Here is an 18550-nt window from a genome sequence, read left to right as displayed (position 1 = left end):
GGACATCACAAGAAAACCCATAGAATCAACTATCCTGGGTCATAAGAACTCACAGAGTATGAACCAACAACTAGGGAACTTGCACGGGATCGATCTAGGTCCTCTACATATATGTGATAGTCGTGTAGCTTGTTCTACTTCTGGGACTCCTAACAGTGGGAGAAGAGGCTGTCTCTAATGTTTTGGCTCTTGGAAACCTATTTCTCACACGGATTGCCTTGCCCAGTCTTAATTTAATACAAAGGGAGATGCTTAGTCTTACGGCAACTTGATATGCCATGCTTTGTTGATACCCATGTGAGGCCTGCACCTTTCTGAACAGAAACAGGAGTGGATTGAGTTGCGGGGTGAAGGAGAGGTGAAAGGATAGGAGGGAGGGGGAAACTGGATGCAAAATAAATTAATTAAATAATAATTTTAAACGGAAAAAAATCTGCTGTTAGATCTTACATGCCCCAGCAATATATGAACTTCTGTCTCACTACATTAATCAGTGCTAATTTGAAAGAACAAATATCATTTGATCTTAATTAAATTTTTTGGCAAAAATGGTGGATTGAAATCAGTTGAGATCTTTAGAATAATGTAGAAATATACATACAGCATTCAGACTGCATTTGAAACAGAATTTTGCACCATACATTAATCTAGTAATTTCTATTTTAAAACGTAGAAGCCTCCCCTCATATGAGAAGGGCAGTGTAATCTCTCCCACTTTGATATCCAGCTTGGTGATGTTATAACTAACTGTGTGTATGTTGTTATGCGGTCTGTCTTCTGTGCTGATCTTGGTGATGTTATAACTAAATGTGTGTATGTATGTTCTTATGCAGTCTGTCTTCTGTGCTGATCTTGGTGATGTTATAACTAACTGTGTGTATGCTGTTATGCGGTCTGTCTTCTGTGCTGATCTTGGTGATGTTATAACTAAATGTGTTTATGTTGTTATGCGGTCTGTCTTCTGGGCTGATCTGTTTCGCCAGATCTACAAGGAATAAACTCTGCTTTTCCTCTAATGTGTTTCGTTCTCTATTTCTGCTCTGAAATACCTGTTCAGTCACAATAAAATGTAGCAAGAATAAAGAGGAAGCAAGTTTGTTAGCATGTCTGAACACTTACCCTACGCCATGCACTGTTCTAAAATCATGGAGTCTAACTCAGTACAGAGAGGTGAAGTGACTCACTGAAGTGCACTCAACGATCAAGAAGCAGGTCTAGACTTTCCACCGAGGAGTGTCTGATTTAAATGGCCATAATCCCCCACTGTATTAGTCTCTCCTAAACTGACAGCATTAAGCCCTTCACATCTATTATCCAAACCACATACATCTTAAAACAGAATGAAGAGGTAAAATGATGTAATTAGTACCTGTGCTTTCCCTATTGCAGTTAATCAACCTTCCTGGTGTGAAAAACACTACGTTATCCTTGTTTCTTCCATTTGATGGAAGGACATTACCCTTAATGCTTTCACATTCTATATTTTATTATTGATGGTACTGGCCTGGATGCAGGTAAGTTCTCAAAATTCTCTTGAGATGTTTTTTCCTTCCAATAAGCATTGAGCTTCTGGGCAAGCGCACTTATTGTCAACCTGAAAGAAAATGCAAGGAGTATGTCAAGGTCCAGCACTTGAATAATTTTTTCTCTCTCAGAAGATCCTGTTGAACAGAACCCAGCAACTTAGAATAGTCAGCATAATTTTGAATACCTACAACTTAAAAAACTAATAAAAGGTCAACTGCCTTTGATACATCCTATAATAAAACCACAATGAAAACTATATCCGAAAAAATAGCATAATGTTACCATCATAATTATTGATAGTCTCTGGCTGTGAAGTTAAAATGGTTGTAAGATCCAAAAAAGTAGAATGGTCTAGATTTTTTCAAGTCTTATAGAATAATGGAATGAGTATGCTGTTGTCATTAGAGACTATGACAGAATGAGGGCAGAGACAAATACTGATGAATTAATAAATTTTCAGATAATTATAGGGACATAACTCAGGATCAAATAGAAAAGTTAGAGGCTCATACACAAAAACTTATCTATTTAAAATCAATCAAACGTTAGCTTGATCTGTCATTATAGTTCATCTGCAGATACTAACCACAGCAGCACTGTAGTAACATGGAAAATGTTTCTTCAACGTTTTTCTACAACGCTGCTGTTACAAGATGAATCTGAGTTTGCTTTCTTATCTAATGAATAATTTCTATTAAGTTCTAGTTCCCAAGATTACAACTTAATGCAAATGTACACATACTTGGAACACTATACACTTGAGAAATTTCAAGCCTCTTTCCACCGTTGGGATCATTACTTGGCATGTTTGCGGATCTCTTCTTCCATACACCTCTTCCTTACTGCCACCTTACCCATTTCAGTTAGATTTTCACTACATACACAAGACTAAAATCACCATAGGCACGTTCCTAGATTAATCATCCCTCTCCTACTACCAATGCTTTCACCACTCTGTTAACAGCCTCCCCTCAAGTCATATTACATGTTCTCTTTCCTCTTCGAGGTCTACTTGATAGAGAAAATGTGATGGGACCCTGGGAAGGTAAGACGGAGGCATGTGAAATCGCTCTCCTTGTCTAGATAGCAACTGCACTGGCACAATCTGCCTCATCACAGAGAACTAAGACTAATAGGGAGAATGTTTCCTTGGCATTTTACTGCACAGCTGCTATAAGAGCCTGAAACAAATTCAGTTAATATTTAACAATCAGTATTTTTGGAACACTTAGGTGGTAATTGTGGTTAATTTTGGTCTATTTCTGTTCTTAGTATTCTCCACTTCTAGTGCCATGACAGAGAATCCTTCAGGCATTCCCCAAGTCACTTATAAGAACCATGATAGGGAAAAGGGTTCCTATCCTTCAAGGATAGTGGCCCGTGCTCTCAGTGCTACTATTTTAGATCACACAATGGGCAAGTGGCCTTTTCTGTTATATTCTCCATGATTACAAGTTTCTCCTCTAACTGAAATGATGTCCAGGATGTTCAAAGTGATAAAACTTTATTTTCACCTCTTCATTTTTTTCTTGTTTGGGGAGCCAGATGTTAAAAATGAAGATATCAAAAAAGCATATACACATATGTATATACATAGCATATGCATGGATACATATACACAACCACACATATATGCATATATAGAAAATTAGAACGTCACTTTGAATTTCCAGGGGAAATACAGGTTCAGAAAACAAGTGAGACAATTTTAAGTTTACATTCTACCAAGTCTCTGGTACAGAGATAGCTTACAGCAAACCACACCACTGACATCAAATAAACAAAAACAACACAGCAAATCCTAGGAAAGGGGGAAAACCTAATTTCCAGAATTATTGTTATAAAAATCACAGTGCATACAAAGAAACTAGAAAATATGGTATGATCAAAGAAAAATGAAATCCAAATAAACAGTCACTGAAAAAGTTCTGGGTTAAAGATAAAAAAAAAAAACCAAGGAAGGTGTGAATAAAGTCAAGTTCAAAGAGGTTTTGAAAAAAATGGTAATAGCAAAAAGAAGACAGAAAACTTTTTAAAAAGAACTGAAAGTCCGGGTCTTCTATTTGATTCCATTGGTCGACTTCTCTGTTTTTATGCCAATACCAAGTTGTTTTCAATACTGTAGCTCTGTAATAGAGTTTGAAGTCAGGGATGGTAATGCCTCCAGATGATCCTTTATTGTATAAGATTGTTTTGGCTATCCTGGGTTTTTTGTTTTTCCATATAAAGTTGATTATTGTCTTTTCCAGATCTGTGAAGAATTTTGATGGGATTTTGATGGGGATTGCATTGAATCTATAGATTGCTTTTGGTAGAATTGCCATTTTTACTATGTTGATCCTCCCAATCCAAGAGCAAGGGACATCCTTCCATTTTCTGGTGTCCTCTTCAATTTTTTTCTTCAAAGACTTAAAGTTCTTGTCAAATAGATCTTTCACTTCCTTGGTCAGAGTTACCCCAAGATATTTTATGCTATTTGTGGCTATCGTGAAAGGTGATGCTTCTCTGATTTCCCTCTCTGCTTCCTTATCCTTAGTGTATAGGAAGGCAACTGACTTTTTGGAGTTGATTTTGTAACCTGCCACATTACCAAAGGTGTTTATCAGCTGTAGGAGTTCTTTGGTAGAGTTTTTGGGGTCGCTTATGTATACTATCATATTTTGGCTGGAAATCATGCAGGTGAAACACTATATTTTAAGAGCTGAGGCTGAGAATGGTCAAATTAGAATTCTGTGCTCAGCACTAATCCTTTAAAAAAAATTTAAGGAACAAAGAGACTTTCACACATCCTCAAAAACAGATAACTCATTGTCACCATATATGTATTAGATGTTAAAGTGTATCTTCAGGAAGAAAGAACTGGAATAAAGACAGACTGAATAAATAGCAGGGCAGTGGTGAGCAGACAGAGGGAGCAAGTAACAGCAGCAAATCTGTTTTCACCAAGCTCCTTAGGAGCCCTTGAACCAAGGCTCATTTGGGTCCCTGACTGGCCACTCCCTTTTGAGCTTCACTGTTCTCTTTGCTTCTGTTCCAGGAGAGTCCTACATCTGGTGCCAGACCTGAGCCCCCTTCTGTCTGCTTCCAAATCTCTCACTTCAACTCTGCTGACCTGTCTCTTCTTCCCTAGCCACCGTCCTTCCCAAGACAGCTGGTATCTCTTGCATACTCAGTGTTTTATTCCTTCCAGTTGTCTTCCTTCCACCGTGTCCTGCTCCATTTCAACCACCCAGAATGGAGGCTAGCTTGCCTTTAAGATGATCTTACTCTGCAGCCCACTATTATTTATGCTCTATTTTAGTTCATACTTTTTTTTTAAATTTTTGCATGGGCACTTATTCCATCATTGTAACGATAATTACAATGTTGCTGATATCAATAAAAACCTATGATGGGTAATGATTGCATAAACAAAAAAAATGTATATTTTGAATAGAAAAGAAAAAGAACTGAAATAAAATGTAGAACAGACCATTCACTTGACAGATTTCAAAAGTGGTGTAGTGATGAGATGAGCAGGCCTGCTTTTTGCCCCGCCCAGCTCCCGCATGGTTAGCTTTACACCCGAAATAACAACACACAAATTGTATTCACTTAAACAATGCCTGGCCCATTAGCTCTATCCTCTTACTGGCTAACTCTCACATCTTGATTAACCCATTTCTAATAATCTGTGTACCACCATGAAGTGGTAGCTTACTGGGAAGATTCTAACCACCGTCCATCTTGGGTAGGAGATCATGGCGTCTGCCTCACTTCCCTTCTTCCCAGCATTCCATTCTGTCTACTCTACCCACCTATGTTCTGACCTATTACGCCAAGCAGTTTCTTTATTAATTAACCAATGAGAGCAACACATAGAAAGAAGACCCACCTATATCAAAGTGGGACAGAAAGACGAATCTGGGAACTTTAAAAAATTACTAAAATTGATGATCAATAAGAAAGAAAACTGGAGATGGAAACAAAGCCTGAAGGACATGTGAGGCACCACCAGTGGTCCATCATAGGCACTGTAGAAGTCTAAAGCCAAAAGAAAGAGACAGAGGCATCTTATATGTAGCCTCTATGATAACTATGTGGAAAATAGCTAGATGGTGTATATAAAAAGGAAACAAGAAAAGAATTTAAGGTGGCTGGAGAGATGGCTCAGAGGAATAGAGCACTGGCTGCTCTTCCAGAGGTCCTGAGTTCAATTCTCAGCAACCACATGGTGGCTCACAACCATCTGTAATAATATCTGGTGTCCTCTTCTGTACTGCAGGATACATGAAGGAAGAAACCTATACACATAATAAATAAAAATTTAAAAAAAAGAAAAGAATTTAAGCAATCTACTATAAAACATCACCTAAACATAAAACACAGCAATGTGGGAAATGAGAGAGGCTATGAAACACACTGCCAAATGACAGAAGTCTTCCCTTACCAATGATCATTTTAAATCCAAATGGCATCAACCCAAATTCACAAATATGATGCAATATGATATGACAAAAAGAATACAGGTCCCTCGATCTGGTTCAGTGGGTAAAACATGCTATCAATCTTCAGGTCCCAAGCCTGCATATGCTCACACGTGTGTGCACATACACATAAATATTTTTAAAAATTCAATAGGAAAGAATATGGCAGATTGTGGTACCTAGAAACAGAATACTACTAGAAAAAAAACAACTAAAGATGAAGAAGTTTCTTTGGGACTGAAATTTAGCAGCCTGGGACATTTCGAGGGATCAGGAGTTCAAGGTTGTCTTTGGCTATATGGTGATCTTGAGGCTACACAAGACCCTGTCTAAAAACAGAATAAAAGGAAAATAAAGAAATCTGGCAAAGGTTTAAGAAACACGCCAGAGCCTAAATCGCATCAAGCAGACTGGCAATCGATATCTGGATGGATGTTAACTAAACTGATGAGGGCTTAGGAGAAAGTGGAGAAGCATGATAGAGAAGAAGCTAGAGACTGCCTTAAAGAATGTCTAAATCACTGTAAACAGAGTTAGAAAGACAAATGGTAAAGCCACTCTAATCAAGGCTCAGGGAAAATGACCCCACACGTTACTGGAAAATAGGAAATATGATCCTAGCTACATAGTCACAGAAAGCTTAGCAGAAACATGTCCTGTACATCCACGGAGCGCAGAGCTTGTACCTGCTGAACTTGTACATCTGGCTGAGGAGATCTCCAGAAAAACTGCTCAAGTTGTGTCCTCTTGCTGGTCATGGAAAAGGCAGGAAAGCAAAGATACATGAAAAGAACTGGTAATGGGAAAGGAATCAGAATTTTACAATCTGGAGTGTTCTCAGGCAGTCAAAATCACAAAAGATATTAAAATGTACAGATTCATTGTTTGGGCTGTGAGCTCTGTGAATGAAGAGTAGGGTTGGACAATCATTAGCTACTATCGCAGTCAGATCAAAAGGTCACAATATCCAGTCACATACGAGGCTCTTTGGACATATGAAGCATGTGACTCACAGACCTTCACAACCATCTCAGCTGAGGCCAAGAAGAGAAATCAGATTGTCTAGGAAAGATTAGTCAAGAGCCTCTTGTTAAATGGAATGAATATTCATCACATCCGTGGAAGACCTACAAGATTTTTGAGAAGGCAGGAACACAAACACTTTCAGCTCCAATTGACATGAATAAATGAGGGAGAATATATAATGAAAGAACCCTAGTGAATTTCTAAAACTATATACCTATAAGTAACATTATACAGACGGAGCAGGCTGTAATTAAGATTACATATGTATACATGCATACATACGTGTATGTATCAATGACTGCTGACACAAGAAGTCATGAATTTGAAAGAGCAAAGAGGAGTATATGGGTTTGGAGAGAGGAAAGGGAAAATGATACAATTATCATCACAAAAATAAAATTAATAACTAAAAAGACTCTAATGAAGATAAAATTGACAAAACTACTCTGCTGTAAAAAATATACTAGTCTTCATGAACAGATAATTTTGAGAGTTGAACCACAGCCCTGAAGGCATAGTTTTAGTGATGGGGGCAGTGTTATACGTCCCACAAAATTATGTCTTGTGTTTGCTATTTAATGGAATTTGCCTAGCTGGATTTATGAAATTGCTTGGTGCCTGTAACTCTTTTTTTTTCTTTTCTATTTAAACCCCACTTGACACAGAACTTTTATATAACTGGTGTCCTGTGCATCTCCTGCTATTATATTTTAGCATTAAAGTATGTATGTATGTGAGAGAGAGAGAGAGAGAGAGAGAGAGAGAGAGAGAGAGAGAGAGAGGGAGGAAGAGAGAGGGAGAGAGAGGGACAGAGGGACAGAGGGACAGAGGGACAGAGGGAGAGGGAGAGGGAGAGAGAGACTCAGAGGAGGCGATGTGATTATGGAAAAAGAAAGGAAGACAGCCTGCCAACACCTTGATTTTAGCCCAGTGAGATCTGAGTCAAGACTTCTAACGTACTTTTGAGCTGATGGCATTTGCTTAAGACTTTAGACTCTGAAAATTTTGATGATGTTGGGATGGAATAGGGCAATCACTTTTTGAATGTGAGAAATAAATCTTGAAGCACTAGAGGACAGACTGATAAATAAAATAATAGCCTTTCAAAGATGTCTAGGTCCCATACCTAAAGTCTGTGAATAACTTAGGTTATACACAGTAAAATCTGTGACTATCTTATGTGATACACAGTAAGAGAGTTACTGCTACTCACTGACTCTCCTTAAAGTAGGAAAAGCTTCTAAATGATACAATGAAACTACAGGCTTTCAAGTATGAAAGAGTGAGGCAGAGGAGTCAGAGTCTGAGGAGGCAATGTGATTATGGAAGCAGGGTTACCGAAATGATGCAACGCAAGGAGGATGCAACTCATCACTGCTGACTTTGAAGTTGGAGAAGAGGGCCTTGGGCCAAGGAATGCTGGCAGTCTCTAAAGTTGGAAAAGAAAAGGAATCGGATTCTCCCCTAGAGTCTCCAGAAAGGAAGACGGCCTGCCAACACCTTGATTTTAGTCCAGTGAGATCTGAGTCAAGCCTTCTAACCTACAGAACTCTAACACAGTAAATTAGTGTTATATTAAGCCACTAAATTTATGGTAATTTTTACAATAGAAGATGCTTTCCGCTGCTTGTAGACAGAAGTTGAGCATACTGTTCTTCCCTAAAATGTAAATTATTGTCTGATTCCTCTGAATCCATTAGATATAACTTGGCACACAGTTCAGATATAGGGTTCTAAGAAAAGTGTGTGCTAACTATAGCCTGGACTCATTGCCTTTTTTGTGAACAAAACTGTGCTGGAACAATACTCGCTCCTTTACTTTCTGTCAATGTATACTTTCATACTATGACAGAATTAAAAAGTTGGGTAAGAGACTGTGTGTGGCCTATAAAAGCCCAAATATTTCTCTCTGGCCTTCTCAGAAAATACTTGCTAGTCTCTGCTTTAGGACATGGCCCTACATTATCCATTTTGTTTGATTTTCTTCACTCTAGTATATCACCTCATCTCCACTTCCCCTTCAGAGTTCTTGTCATGCCATAACTCTATACTAGAATTCCCTTCCTTTTCTGCATCCTGTATCCTTTTAATTGTTTATTATTTATTTATATATGTGGGTGTTTCCTCTGCATGCATGTATGTACACCACATCTGTCCCTTGTGCCCATGGAGGCCAGAAGTAGCTGCTGGATCCCCAGGAGCTATAATTACAGGCAGTTGTGAGCCATCATGTGAGTGCTGGGAATCAAATCTGGGTCACATGGAAGAGCAGCCAGAGCTCTTAGCCACAGAACCATCTCTCTATAGCTCTAGTCTTGTACCTTTTAGGGAATATCTCTTGTGTCTGCTTGCATTTTTTTGAGACAGAGTTTCTCCGTGTAACCTTGACTGTCCTGAAATTCGCTCCATAGACCAGGCTGGTCATGAACTCATAGATCCACTTAAGGCTATCTTAAGTCACATCATCTACCTAAAATTTTCCTTATCTGTCTCATCAGAGCATTTTCCCTGCACAGCACCAAAGAGATCTATGAGCCATTTTACTGCTATTTAGTTGTTTTTAATGTGTGATGATCTATTATTACAAACAGAATGCAAAGCCCTTAAGCAACTCTGTTTTGAAATTCCTTGGAAGATTCTACAAAACTTAGTCACTGTGTTATGTGTTAATGGCTTGCTCAGTTAATATGCTTTGGTTGCATTTTTTAAGGTGAAATTGACTCTAAAAATGTTTTAAGCTTCAACCATGATATTTATAGCTAAAATCTAATATCCAGTTGGTTCATAGTGATGTATTAAGATTATTTCTTTGTAGATATTTTAGTAGTATAACAACTTATATTTCCTTTATCATTTCTACTTTTGAATCTGTAATAGTCACAGGAATTTGTGACAGCAATATTTTCTAATCCTCTCAAATTCAGATTTTTGACAGGGACAAAGGAAATGGAGGTTCTTGCTATGTAGATGAGAATGCCCAAGAACTCATTCTGTAGCCCAGGTTGGCCTTGAATTCACAATCCCATTGCCATAGACCCTGAGTGTTGGGATTAGCAGTCTATGCCCCCATATTTGTTTTCAAATTCCCATGATTTTATCTAAAATCTTCTTATTTTGTATAAAGTTTACATAAAGGTCAATAGGGCTGGGGATATAACTCAGTAATAGATTTGTGCTTATATATGTATGATGTGGGACAGCCTTCTGTATGCTGTAAATGTGTTGCTTTTATTGGCTGAAGAATAAAGCTGCTTTGGCCTATGGCAAGGCAGAATACAGCTAGGCACAAAATCCCAGCAGAGATAGAAGGAGAAAGAAGGTGGAGTGGAGGGCAATGCCAGCAGCTGCCCAAGAAGAAAGCTAAAGGTAAAAAGCTACAAGCCTTGTGGTAAATATGGAACAGTAGAAGTGGGTTAATTTAAGTTGTAAGAGCTAGTTAATAATAAGCCTGAGCCAATAGTTCAACCAGTTTGTAATTAATATTAAACCTCAGAGTGATTATTTGGGATCTAGCCTGTGGGAGAGAAACTTCCAGTTACGTATGTGGGTTTAGTTCCCAGCATAAAACATAGGGCATGATGATTCAGTCTTTTCATCATAGCACTTGTGAGCTGTAGGGCTGAAGCACAAGAATTCAAAGCTACCTTCAGCTACATAGTGAGTTTGAGGCAAGCATGAACTATATGAGACATATAAACTCTATGAGATCTTGTCTTTAAAAAAATTGGGCTAGATAGAGGAGTCAGTGGTTAAGTGTAGTTGCTGCTCTTGGAGGACCCAGGTTCTGTGCTCAGCTCCCATACAGCAGCTCACAACTGTCTGCAACGTCAGTTCCAGGGGACTTGTTCTCTTCTGCCATGCACCATCACTGGGCACAATATGATACACTTATACACACACAGGAAATATACACATAAAAGAACAATAAATATTTTAAAAAGAGATAGCAATGATGCCTGTACTGGCAAATTTATTACGCACAAAACTCTATGTATGTTAGTGCTGTCATTCTGGTTTTAGGAAAATAAATGTGCAGTAACGATTAAATTACGGAAGCAGAAATCCTACATGCTTATAGAATGCCTTTCTGTGAACTCTCTCCAATCACCTCAAATTCATCATACAAAAACTGCATCCAAAGCCAAATGTCTAATGTATTCAAAAGAAAAAAAATATAGATTTTTATGGTTGGTACATTGGCAACAATAATATGGAAAGCTGCTAAAACATTTTAATGTCTAACATTTGAACTTCACAGATATTATTTAGGTAATTATCATAAATTCATCACTTTCACTCAAAAGAAAGAATATCTAGTTCCATTAAACCAATGTTATTTCTAAACTTTCACATTTAGGAGACAAGTCTTGGTTAAAGGTCTTCATTACGGGTCAGACTCACATTTAAATGATTAATTTATTTGGCTCCAGAGCACACCATTGCCATAACCACTGATAAGCCTGAGTGACTAAAACCCAATTGTGCTGAAATTAATTTGGAATTGCCATTCAAATTGCTATCTCTTTGTCAAATCCTGCATCTCAAATTCTTGCAGTCTCAAATAAATGAAGGAACATTTAATTAATTTTGTTGTAGCTTGGAGCACAGAAAACATTTCTGAGAAATTATTTTTTCCTCCCACTCTTAGAAAAAAATACCGCTGGGATTTTAAATTGAATGATACTCAGTGTTCTCCCATCTTCTCTTTCTTCACATCCCAAGAACATCCCTGGCCTTTCTGTGCCATTACCCATACTCTACTTTGCTCACAAGAGCGGTTCTCAACCTGGGGTCGCAACCCCTTTGACAAACTATCTCCAAAACTATTCACATTATGATTCATAACAGTAGCAAAATTCCAGTTATGAAGTAGTGGTGAAATAATGTTATGGCTGGGGTCAACACAGCATGAGGAGCTGTATTAAAGAGTCGCAGCATCAGGAAGGTTGAGAGCCACTGCTCTAGAGTACCCTTCTCAATAGTTCACTGAGAAAACACCAGCTTTTCCTTTAAGTTTAAGCTCAAATTTAATTTGTTTTGTGAAGCTTTCCTTGATTTTCTTTAGTCATATTTAAAATTTTCCTCAGCCAGGTAGTGGTGGCGCATGCAAGTGGATCTCTGTGAGTTTGAGGCTAGCCTGGCCTACAGAGTGAGTTCCAGGACAACCAGGGGCACACAGAGGAATAATATCTTGAAAAACAATAAACAAACAAATAAACCAAGAATTTCTTCAGTTTGCATATACACATTAGTTATTTATGTGTATTTAAGTTTCACATTTTCATATACCACATGTGTTCATAACAATCAAGGATTCTAATTTTTCATCCTATGTCCTTTACCTAACACATAAGAGGTATCAGATCTAGGGTCTCCTGCGTGCTAAGCTAGCATTCTACTATTGAGCTGTATCTTAAATCCCAAACCTATTTTCAGCCCGATTTTAACAATTCCTTTCTTTAATTCCCAAAATATCCCATTGGTTTAATGTCAATGTCAAGTTCCTTTCTGATCCTGAGCTATGTTGTCTTCCCTAGATGCTTCCATGAGAGCACACCTGTCTTCCTTGTTCTAACACATCTGAAAGTGTTCGCTGGCTTCTGGAAAACGGATGGGGCAAATTTCAATTTCTCGCCCCAAAATGTGCTGTAACGAAAGACAAGGTCCTTCACTTTACCAGAAATAGTTTGTCAAAATACTTCTATAATTGGTAATTTCTAAAGGTAAAATGAGAAAGAGCAAACTCATCTCTAATCTTGGAAAATATACTTGAAGAAGCCATTGTGAGTTAACGTCTCCGTCTGGCTTTCAGCGGCGCTTTAGAAAGTGCAGAGAACAGAACAGTACCTGAGCGATTTATCAGAAACATCTGAGGTTGAGAGTGACTCACCGGTACTCCTTGGTATACTCAAAGTCTTGTTTGTTGTAGGCAGGTTTTAGGAAATTGCACTCAATGACTCCAATTACTCCCACACCTTCTCCACAAGTTGGCTTAGAAGAAAATGTTAATTTCAACACATTACTATTGACAGCCCGGAGGCATTTCCTTTTGATTCCAAAAACTAATGGAAAAAGTTACACAGTATTCATGGGTAAGGAAAAGCCATGAAGATGTTGAGGAACACTTAGAATAGATTGGATCCTGACCAGTGCAACAGTAAAGATTTTCTTTTCTTTTTTTTTTAATCCGTTGAAAATAGACTTTTTCATGTAATATACCCAGTTATGGTTTCCCCTCCCTCTACTCTTCCCAGTCCTTCAGTTCTCCTCCACCTCCCCGCCCATCCGGATCCACCCCCTTTCTGTCTCTCAGATAAGCAATGGTTCACAGATCCCTAGAATTCCTCAGCTCTAGTAACTATCTATACTTCATCCACGCAACCTCACTTGTCATGTGTCTCATATTCTAAGACTGCCAAGAGGTTCACTGGAATAAAGAACTTACACTACTAAAAAAGCAAGACCATATACTAATGCTCTGCACAACCGAAATGAGCCCTTCTTCACAAACTAGGGGTGTGGTGTAATCAGTACACTGAATCTTATAACATAGGGCATTTCCACACATAGACAAGCCACCAAGGAACTCCCAGAGTCAGAGGTGAAGTGTAAGAGATTTGGGCATTTTAAAGCGTCTTTACTCTTTCCTGACACATAACCAGAAGTTGTTTAAAGATGATGTAACAGGAAAAACCAAGGCCTCACAGTCAGCTCTCCTGGGGCTTAGACAACTGTCCTACCATGTCACACAAAGCAGTGTGACATCCACTGAGTATCAGCCACCTGATCTTCAGACCAGGAATGAAACAGTTGCTTGCGGAAATCACTACTCTAAATGATCATTAAAGCATCAAAGATAATGGTAGCATTTGTGGTATTTGGCTTAGGAAATATTTCGTATCATTTATCACAACCAATCCCTTTTAACCTTCTAAACTTAAAGGAAGATAAAACTTTTTCCATTTTTCTAGCATAGAAATTGAACTTCAAAGGAATTACTTGATTTACCCAGGGATATGCTTTATAGATAGGGCGCAAATCTTGATTTCCAACCACTAAATGTTATGAACCTTCCAATATACCTTTATTGTCTCCACACGATAATAATTAGAGCTATTTGACACGTTAATAAGCTGATATACACGGTGGGACTGAATTCTACTCTTTAAGAATAGATACCTAGTTGGCCTGTCAGCACCTGAGAAATAACAGTTTTTTTTCCCACATAGGACTCCTTGTCTATTGATGCAGAGTTTCAGCATCAGAATCTAATAACTGACATGACATGGGGCTGAAAACCTTTAATGAATCTGTCTTCCCTGCGATTCTCTTCCCATTCTTTGCAGGCCTCTATGACAAAGCGACAGTAACCACTCACCTTTAACTGGCAGCCCACCTTCTCAAAGGCCTTAATAAGGCGGTTGTTATGATACATCATTACTCCAAACTGGTTATGGTATTTGCAAGAGAATCCAAATGTGATTTTCACCTGCTTATTCTGAGGAGAAAATCATTAAGGACACAAACACTAGAGGTTTCAGGAGAAAAGAAAAGTATTATAAAAACAAAATTTCCACCAAATGTCATTACATGTGAATCAATGTAAACCTTCATGAAGGTATTTAAAAACACAAGCAATCGCTTGTTCTACATTTTTATTTTTTTGAGACAGGAACAGCCTGGCTATTCTGGAACTTGCTCTGTAGACCAGGCTGGCGTTGAACTCACAGAGATCCACCTGCTTCTACCTTCCAAGTGCTGGAATTTAAGGTGTGCGCCACCACTGCTTGCTCTACTTTTTCAACTACTTTTGTGAGCTTGCTACACCATCTCTTTCTTGCACAATGGACTGGATCTCTGAAAGCATGAGCTAAAATAAATCTTTCTTTTCTTAGTTTCTCTTACTATCTGTCACAGAAATAAAAAAAAATACCTTACACAGTCTCTGTAAATGACAAGCTATGTACATCAATACCATATGATAAATGGATTAGATAGGATAGGAAATGTGATACAACTGGTAAGCCTAGTACTCTAATATTTGACTCAGAACATATCAAGTTTCTGGGTTCTAGGAACTCAAGACAAACTTCAAATAGGATCTTATTCCAAAACAAAACAAAAGAAATAAAGTTTTTTACTTTCCAAAATCAATCAAAATTCTCACACCACAAGACTGACATTTTAAAGATAGTGATTGTCAAATAATTTTTTTTTTTGCTGTACACATTTAAAATCGTGAGGAATGGGCCCTCGAGGGTACCCTGTGGGGAAATGTACAGAATTTGTATGTAGAGTACAGAGAAGAGCGATATGGCTTTTCTGATGACTGAAGAAGAAATAAATCCAGGAAATAGTTCCAGTACTCGGGATTTCATTTCCGTCACGCCAACAGTGATGCTGTTTAGCTAGAACTGTAGTGTGACAAGATAACTGAATTCACAGGAGAGGGGCTGAGATAAATCTAGAAAACAAGCACTGAAGTTGGCCTGATAGAAACCCCCAACAGGAAGAATCCACGCTCAGGAAAGGGACATATCGTAAAAGAGAAGCAGGAAAACATGCAGTTGGAAGGACTCTGCTAAGTGCACAGCACTATAGTCCTAACCTACACAAGGTGAAGTTATAAATGACGGTCTCACTTGCTAGCCCTGCCTCTAAGTTGAGTTTATTTAGGGCTTTAAGAGAAAATTTCCTAGTAGAGAAGGTATGTGTTTCCAAAAAGGAAAAAAACCCACTGTGAGTACTAACTACACAGTTCATTTTAAATGAACAATTTCTAATTGTGGCAGTAGAAAAAAGACCAAGGAAAATAATGTCTTGATTTAAAAAATGCAGAGAACATGTCTATAGGGCCAAGAGTTGTATTTGGTTACTAGAAAATAAAAAAGCAAGTTTTCATAAATACTTGAGTTCTCTGTCTTCTGAAGACTATCCCCCCCACCAACACCAATGACGATGGTTAATTAGCATAACTCATCGCAAGAATGTCCCTAGTATGTGACATCCACTTGCAGTGCAATGAGGTGTAGAAAATGAGCAAGCGTTCTACTGGATGGCTGTCATTATGAAAAGTTCCCAGGAAATCCATGCCGAGCTTGAGAGTGATTCATCTCCTCCTAGAAATACCTTTAATTTCCACTCACTAATTCACATCCAAGTCTAAATCTGGACCTAGTACAACATAAGCTGTAAGCTGAACAACGCCAACTAAAACTTTTTAATCGAATGTGATGGGAGTGACTATGGATGGGCTTCTCAAATCTGACTGCCTACTGGCATACAGGGAGGATATAAAAACAAATATAGATAATAAAAAAGATTTAAAAGCGAGGTGTGGCAGCATATGATTGCGATCTTAGCACTCCGGAGGCTGAGGCAGGAGGATCACCTCAAGTTTGCGGCTGGCCTGTGCTACACAATGAGTTCCAGGCCCTGTCTTAAGATAAATAAATAAGTAAATCAATATTAGATTTTAAAATATAACTGAGCCACAGTCTTCAAACTCACTATGACTTTTATTTCATAATCTGTCAGTTTCTGACAAAGCCGGTGCACCAACACTTAAAAAATTATTCCTTCAATGGCAATGTTTCAGCCCACAATTTTGGCTGTTTTAGCACACAACTTTGAATCGGAATAAGGCAGGGTTTTGGCTGCATACCAATAGAGAGATTTACCCCAGAATGAAGACGTCAACTGCAATGAAGGATACGGTGAAGGGAGACGTATACACATCGTGCTCCACATCGGCAAGGCTCTTAGCAATCATCTGGGTAGTCACCTTCTTTTGCCGCAGAAAAATCTTCATCCGTGGCTTCATATATAGAACACTACAAAATGCCTATAGATTTGTGAAAGGCAAATTGTTATGTATATTGCCAACTCTACAGATATCTCCCCAAATCATCACCAGCCAACTGGGCCCAGGCTTGCAAATACTTGGCTGAGTTTCTGTACATTTTCACAATGCACTAGCTACCATTCTGAGACGGAAGTAGCTATATTCACAAACTGCTTCAGCATAGACAGTGAAAAGAAATCCCAGCAGAGCATCATCTCTCCACACCTGCGCTTCAGTTCTGTTATACGATATTTTCACGTTATAAGAAATCGTACTTTTCACGGCTGAAGGACTATTCTCACTCACCCGTAGGGAATACTCTGTTTCTGGCGGCTTGGAGGGAACACCACCAATCTCCTTTTCTTCAGCATCGAAGTCTGATACTAGGATATCATATTGATCTGTATCAAAGTCCAGCTCAGACTTTCCATCTTTGTTTCTAAGTAAAATAGACAAGTACCAATTTAAAGAACTGGTTCCAGCGGGCTCGCAGGGGCAGGGGATGCATTAAGAACTCAACACAAGTGAAATATAAGTCAATACTCAGGTATATGATGCTTTTTCTGACTGCCACTCCAAAGGAACTATGAACTATGCAATTTGAGGACCACACATTAATTAAGTTGTTCCTGTTCTGAATCAATCTACCTGTTTCACAGTGCTGCTGATGCTAGGTTCATAAGGAAAGACAAGAAGGAGTGTTAAATATCTGGGATCTGATGAGCAGAACGGATGTCAGCTACCCTCAAAGCAAGATCTTAAATACCAGCTTTCTGACTGCTGCCAAAGAAGTCACTAAATAGCACTGTTCCAACTTAATGATCATATCCACCCAGTCAATTTCTGCTGGCTTCAGCAGCAGAATATGAACTAATAAGATGCCAGCATTTTCCTCAGATCTAGTCCTGTATCCCCCCCTCCGCGCAAGACAGGGTCTCACTATGTATCTCAGACTGACCTAGAACTTATTTTTATAGACCAGGCTGGCCTCAAACTCTGAGAAATCCATCAACCTCTTCTTCTGAAGTGCAGTGATTAAAACCACGCGCCATCATGATGCCTGACCTAGCACTAGGACTTAAATGGCTAAAAGGCAACACACACACACACACACACACACACACAGAAACAGAGAGAGAGCTACTACTACTGCTACGACAGAACACCACCTATTTTCTAGCCTCTAAAACATGGAATGATAGTACACATATAAGAACACTGGTATCCCTTTCATATGGACATTTCTCACTCTCAATCATTTTTGGCTACTTAGCTTTCTAAGTACTTGAAAAGCTACTTCCCTCCAAGACATGGGCAAGCTCTCCATTCAACAGCAGGGGGAAAACCATAAAGAATCACCTTTGTTCCTGAAAAAAAAACTTTTTAAATTTGTTTTTTAAAAGACGGATTACAGAGACAATCGCTGTTTTAAAACAATAGTTTTTGAAATTCATTCTGTGGAACAGTAGTTCCTGGAGATATTCTTAACTAAGAAAAAAAGAAATAAAAGTTATGTGAACAAATAAAATTGAGACACAACTCTTAGCTTATAGAGGCACCTCAGGCTCTAATGTTAACCCCCTTCACATTCAAATTCAAGCTCAGAGTTGCTAGGCTGAAAACTTAGCTTCACTCTCAAAGTTGACCAGGGACCACTGTGGCATCCAGCCTGTATAAAGCCCACACC

General features: G+C 38.6%; 1 protein-coding gene across 3 annotated transcripts in view; it reads right to left on the bottom strand.

Moving 5' to 3' along the window:
* Morc4 (MORC family CW-type zinc finger 4) overlaps nucleotides 1-18550 on the bottom strand; it is a 59101-nt gene that overhangs the window by 24031 nt on the left and 16520 nt on the right. For 2 of the 3 annotated variants that reach the window (XM_057759408.1, XM_057759409.1), the window contains exons 6-11: nucleotides 17170-17302; nucleotides 16735-16863; nucleotides 14398-14517; nucleotides 12910-13010; nucleotides 1501-1594; nucleotides 263-267 (exon numbers count right to left, since the gene is read on the bottom strand). In XM_057759408.1, coding sequence (XP_057615391.1) covers nucleotides 263-267; nucleotides 1501-1594; nucleotides 12910-13010; nucleotides 14398-14517; nucleotides 16735-16863; nucleotides 17170-17302 — 582 coding nt within the window. The remainder of the gene's footprint in view (nucleotides 1-262; nucleotides 268-1500; nucleotides 1595-12909; nucleotides 13011-14397; nucleotides 14518-16734; nucleotides 16864-17169; nucleotides 17303-18550) is intronic. The other variant, XM_057759410.1, reaches the window with a different exon arrangement.

This window comes from Chionomys nivalis, chromosome X (genome assembly GCF_950005125.1).
Source record: "Chionomys nivalis chromosome X, mChiNiv1.1, whole genome shotgun sequence".
Classification (NCBI taxonomy): domain Eukaryota; kingdom Metazoa; phylum Chordata; class Mammalia; order Rodentia; family Cricetidae; genus Chionomys; species Chionomys nivalis.
The sequence above is the reverse complement of the archived record's forward strand: the minus strand, read 5'-3'. Positions and strand labels throughout refer to the sequence as shown.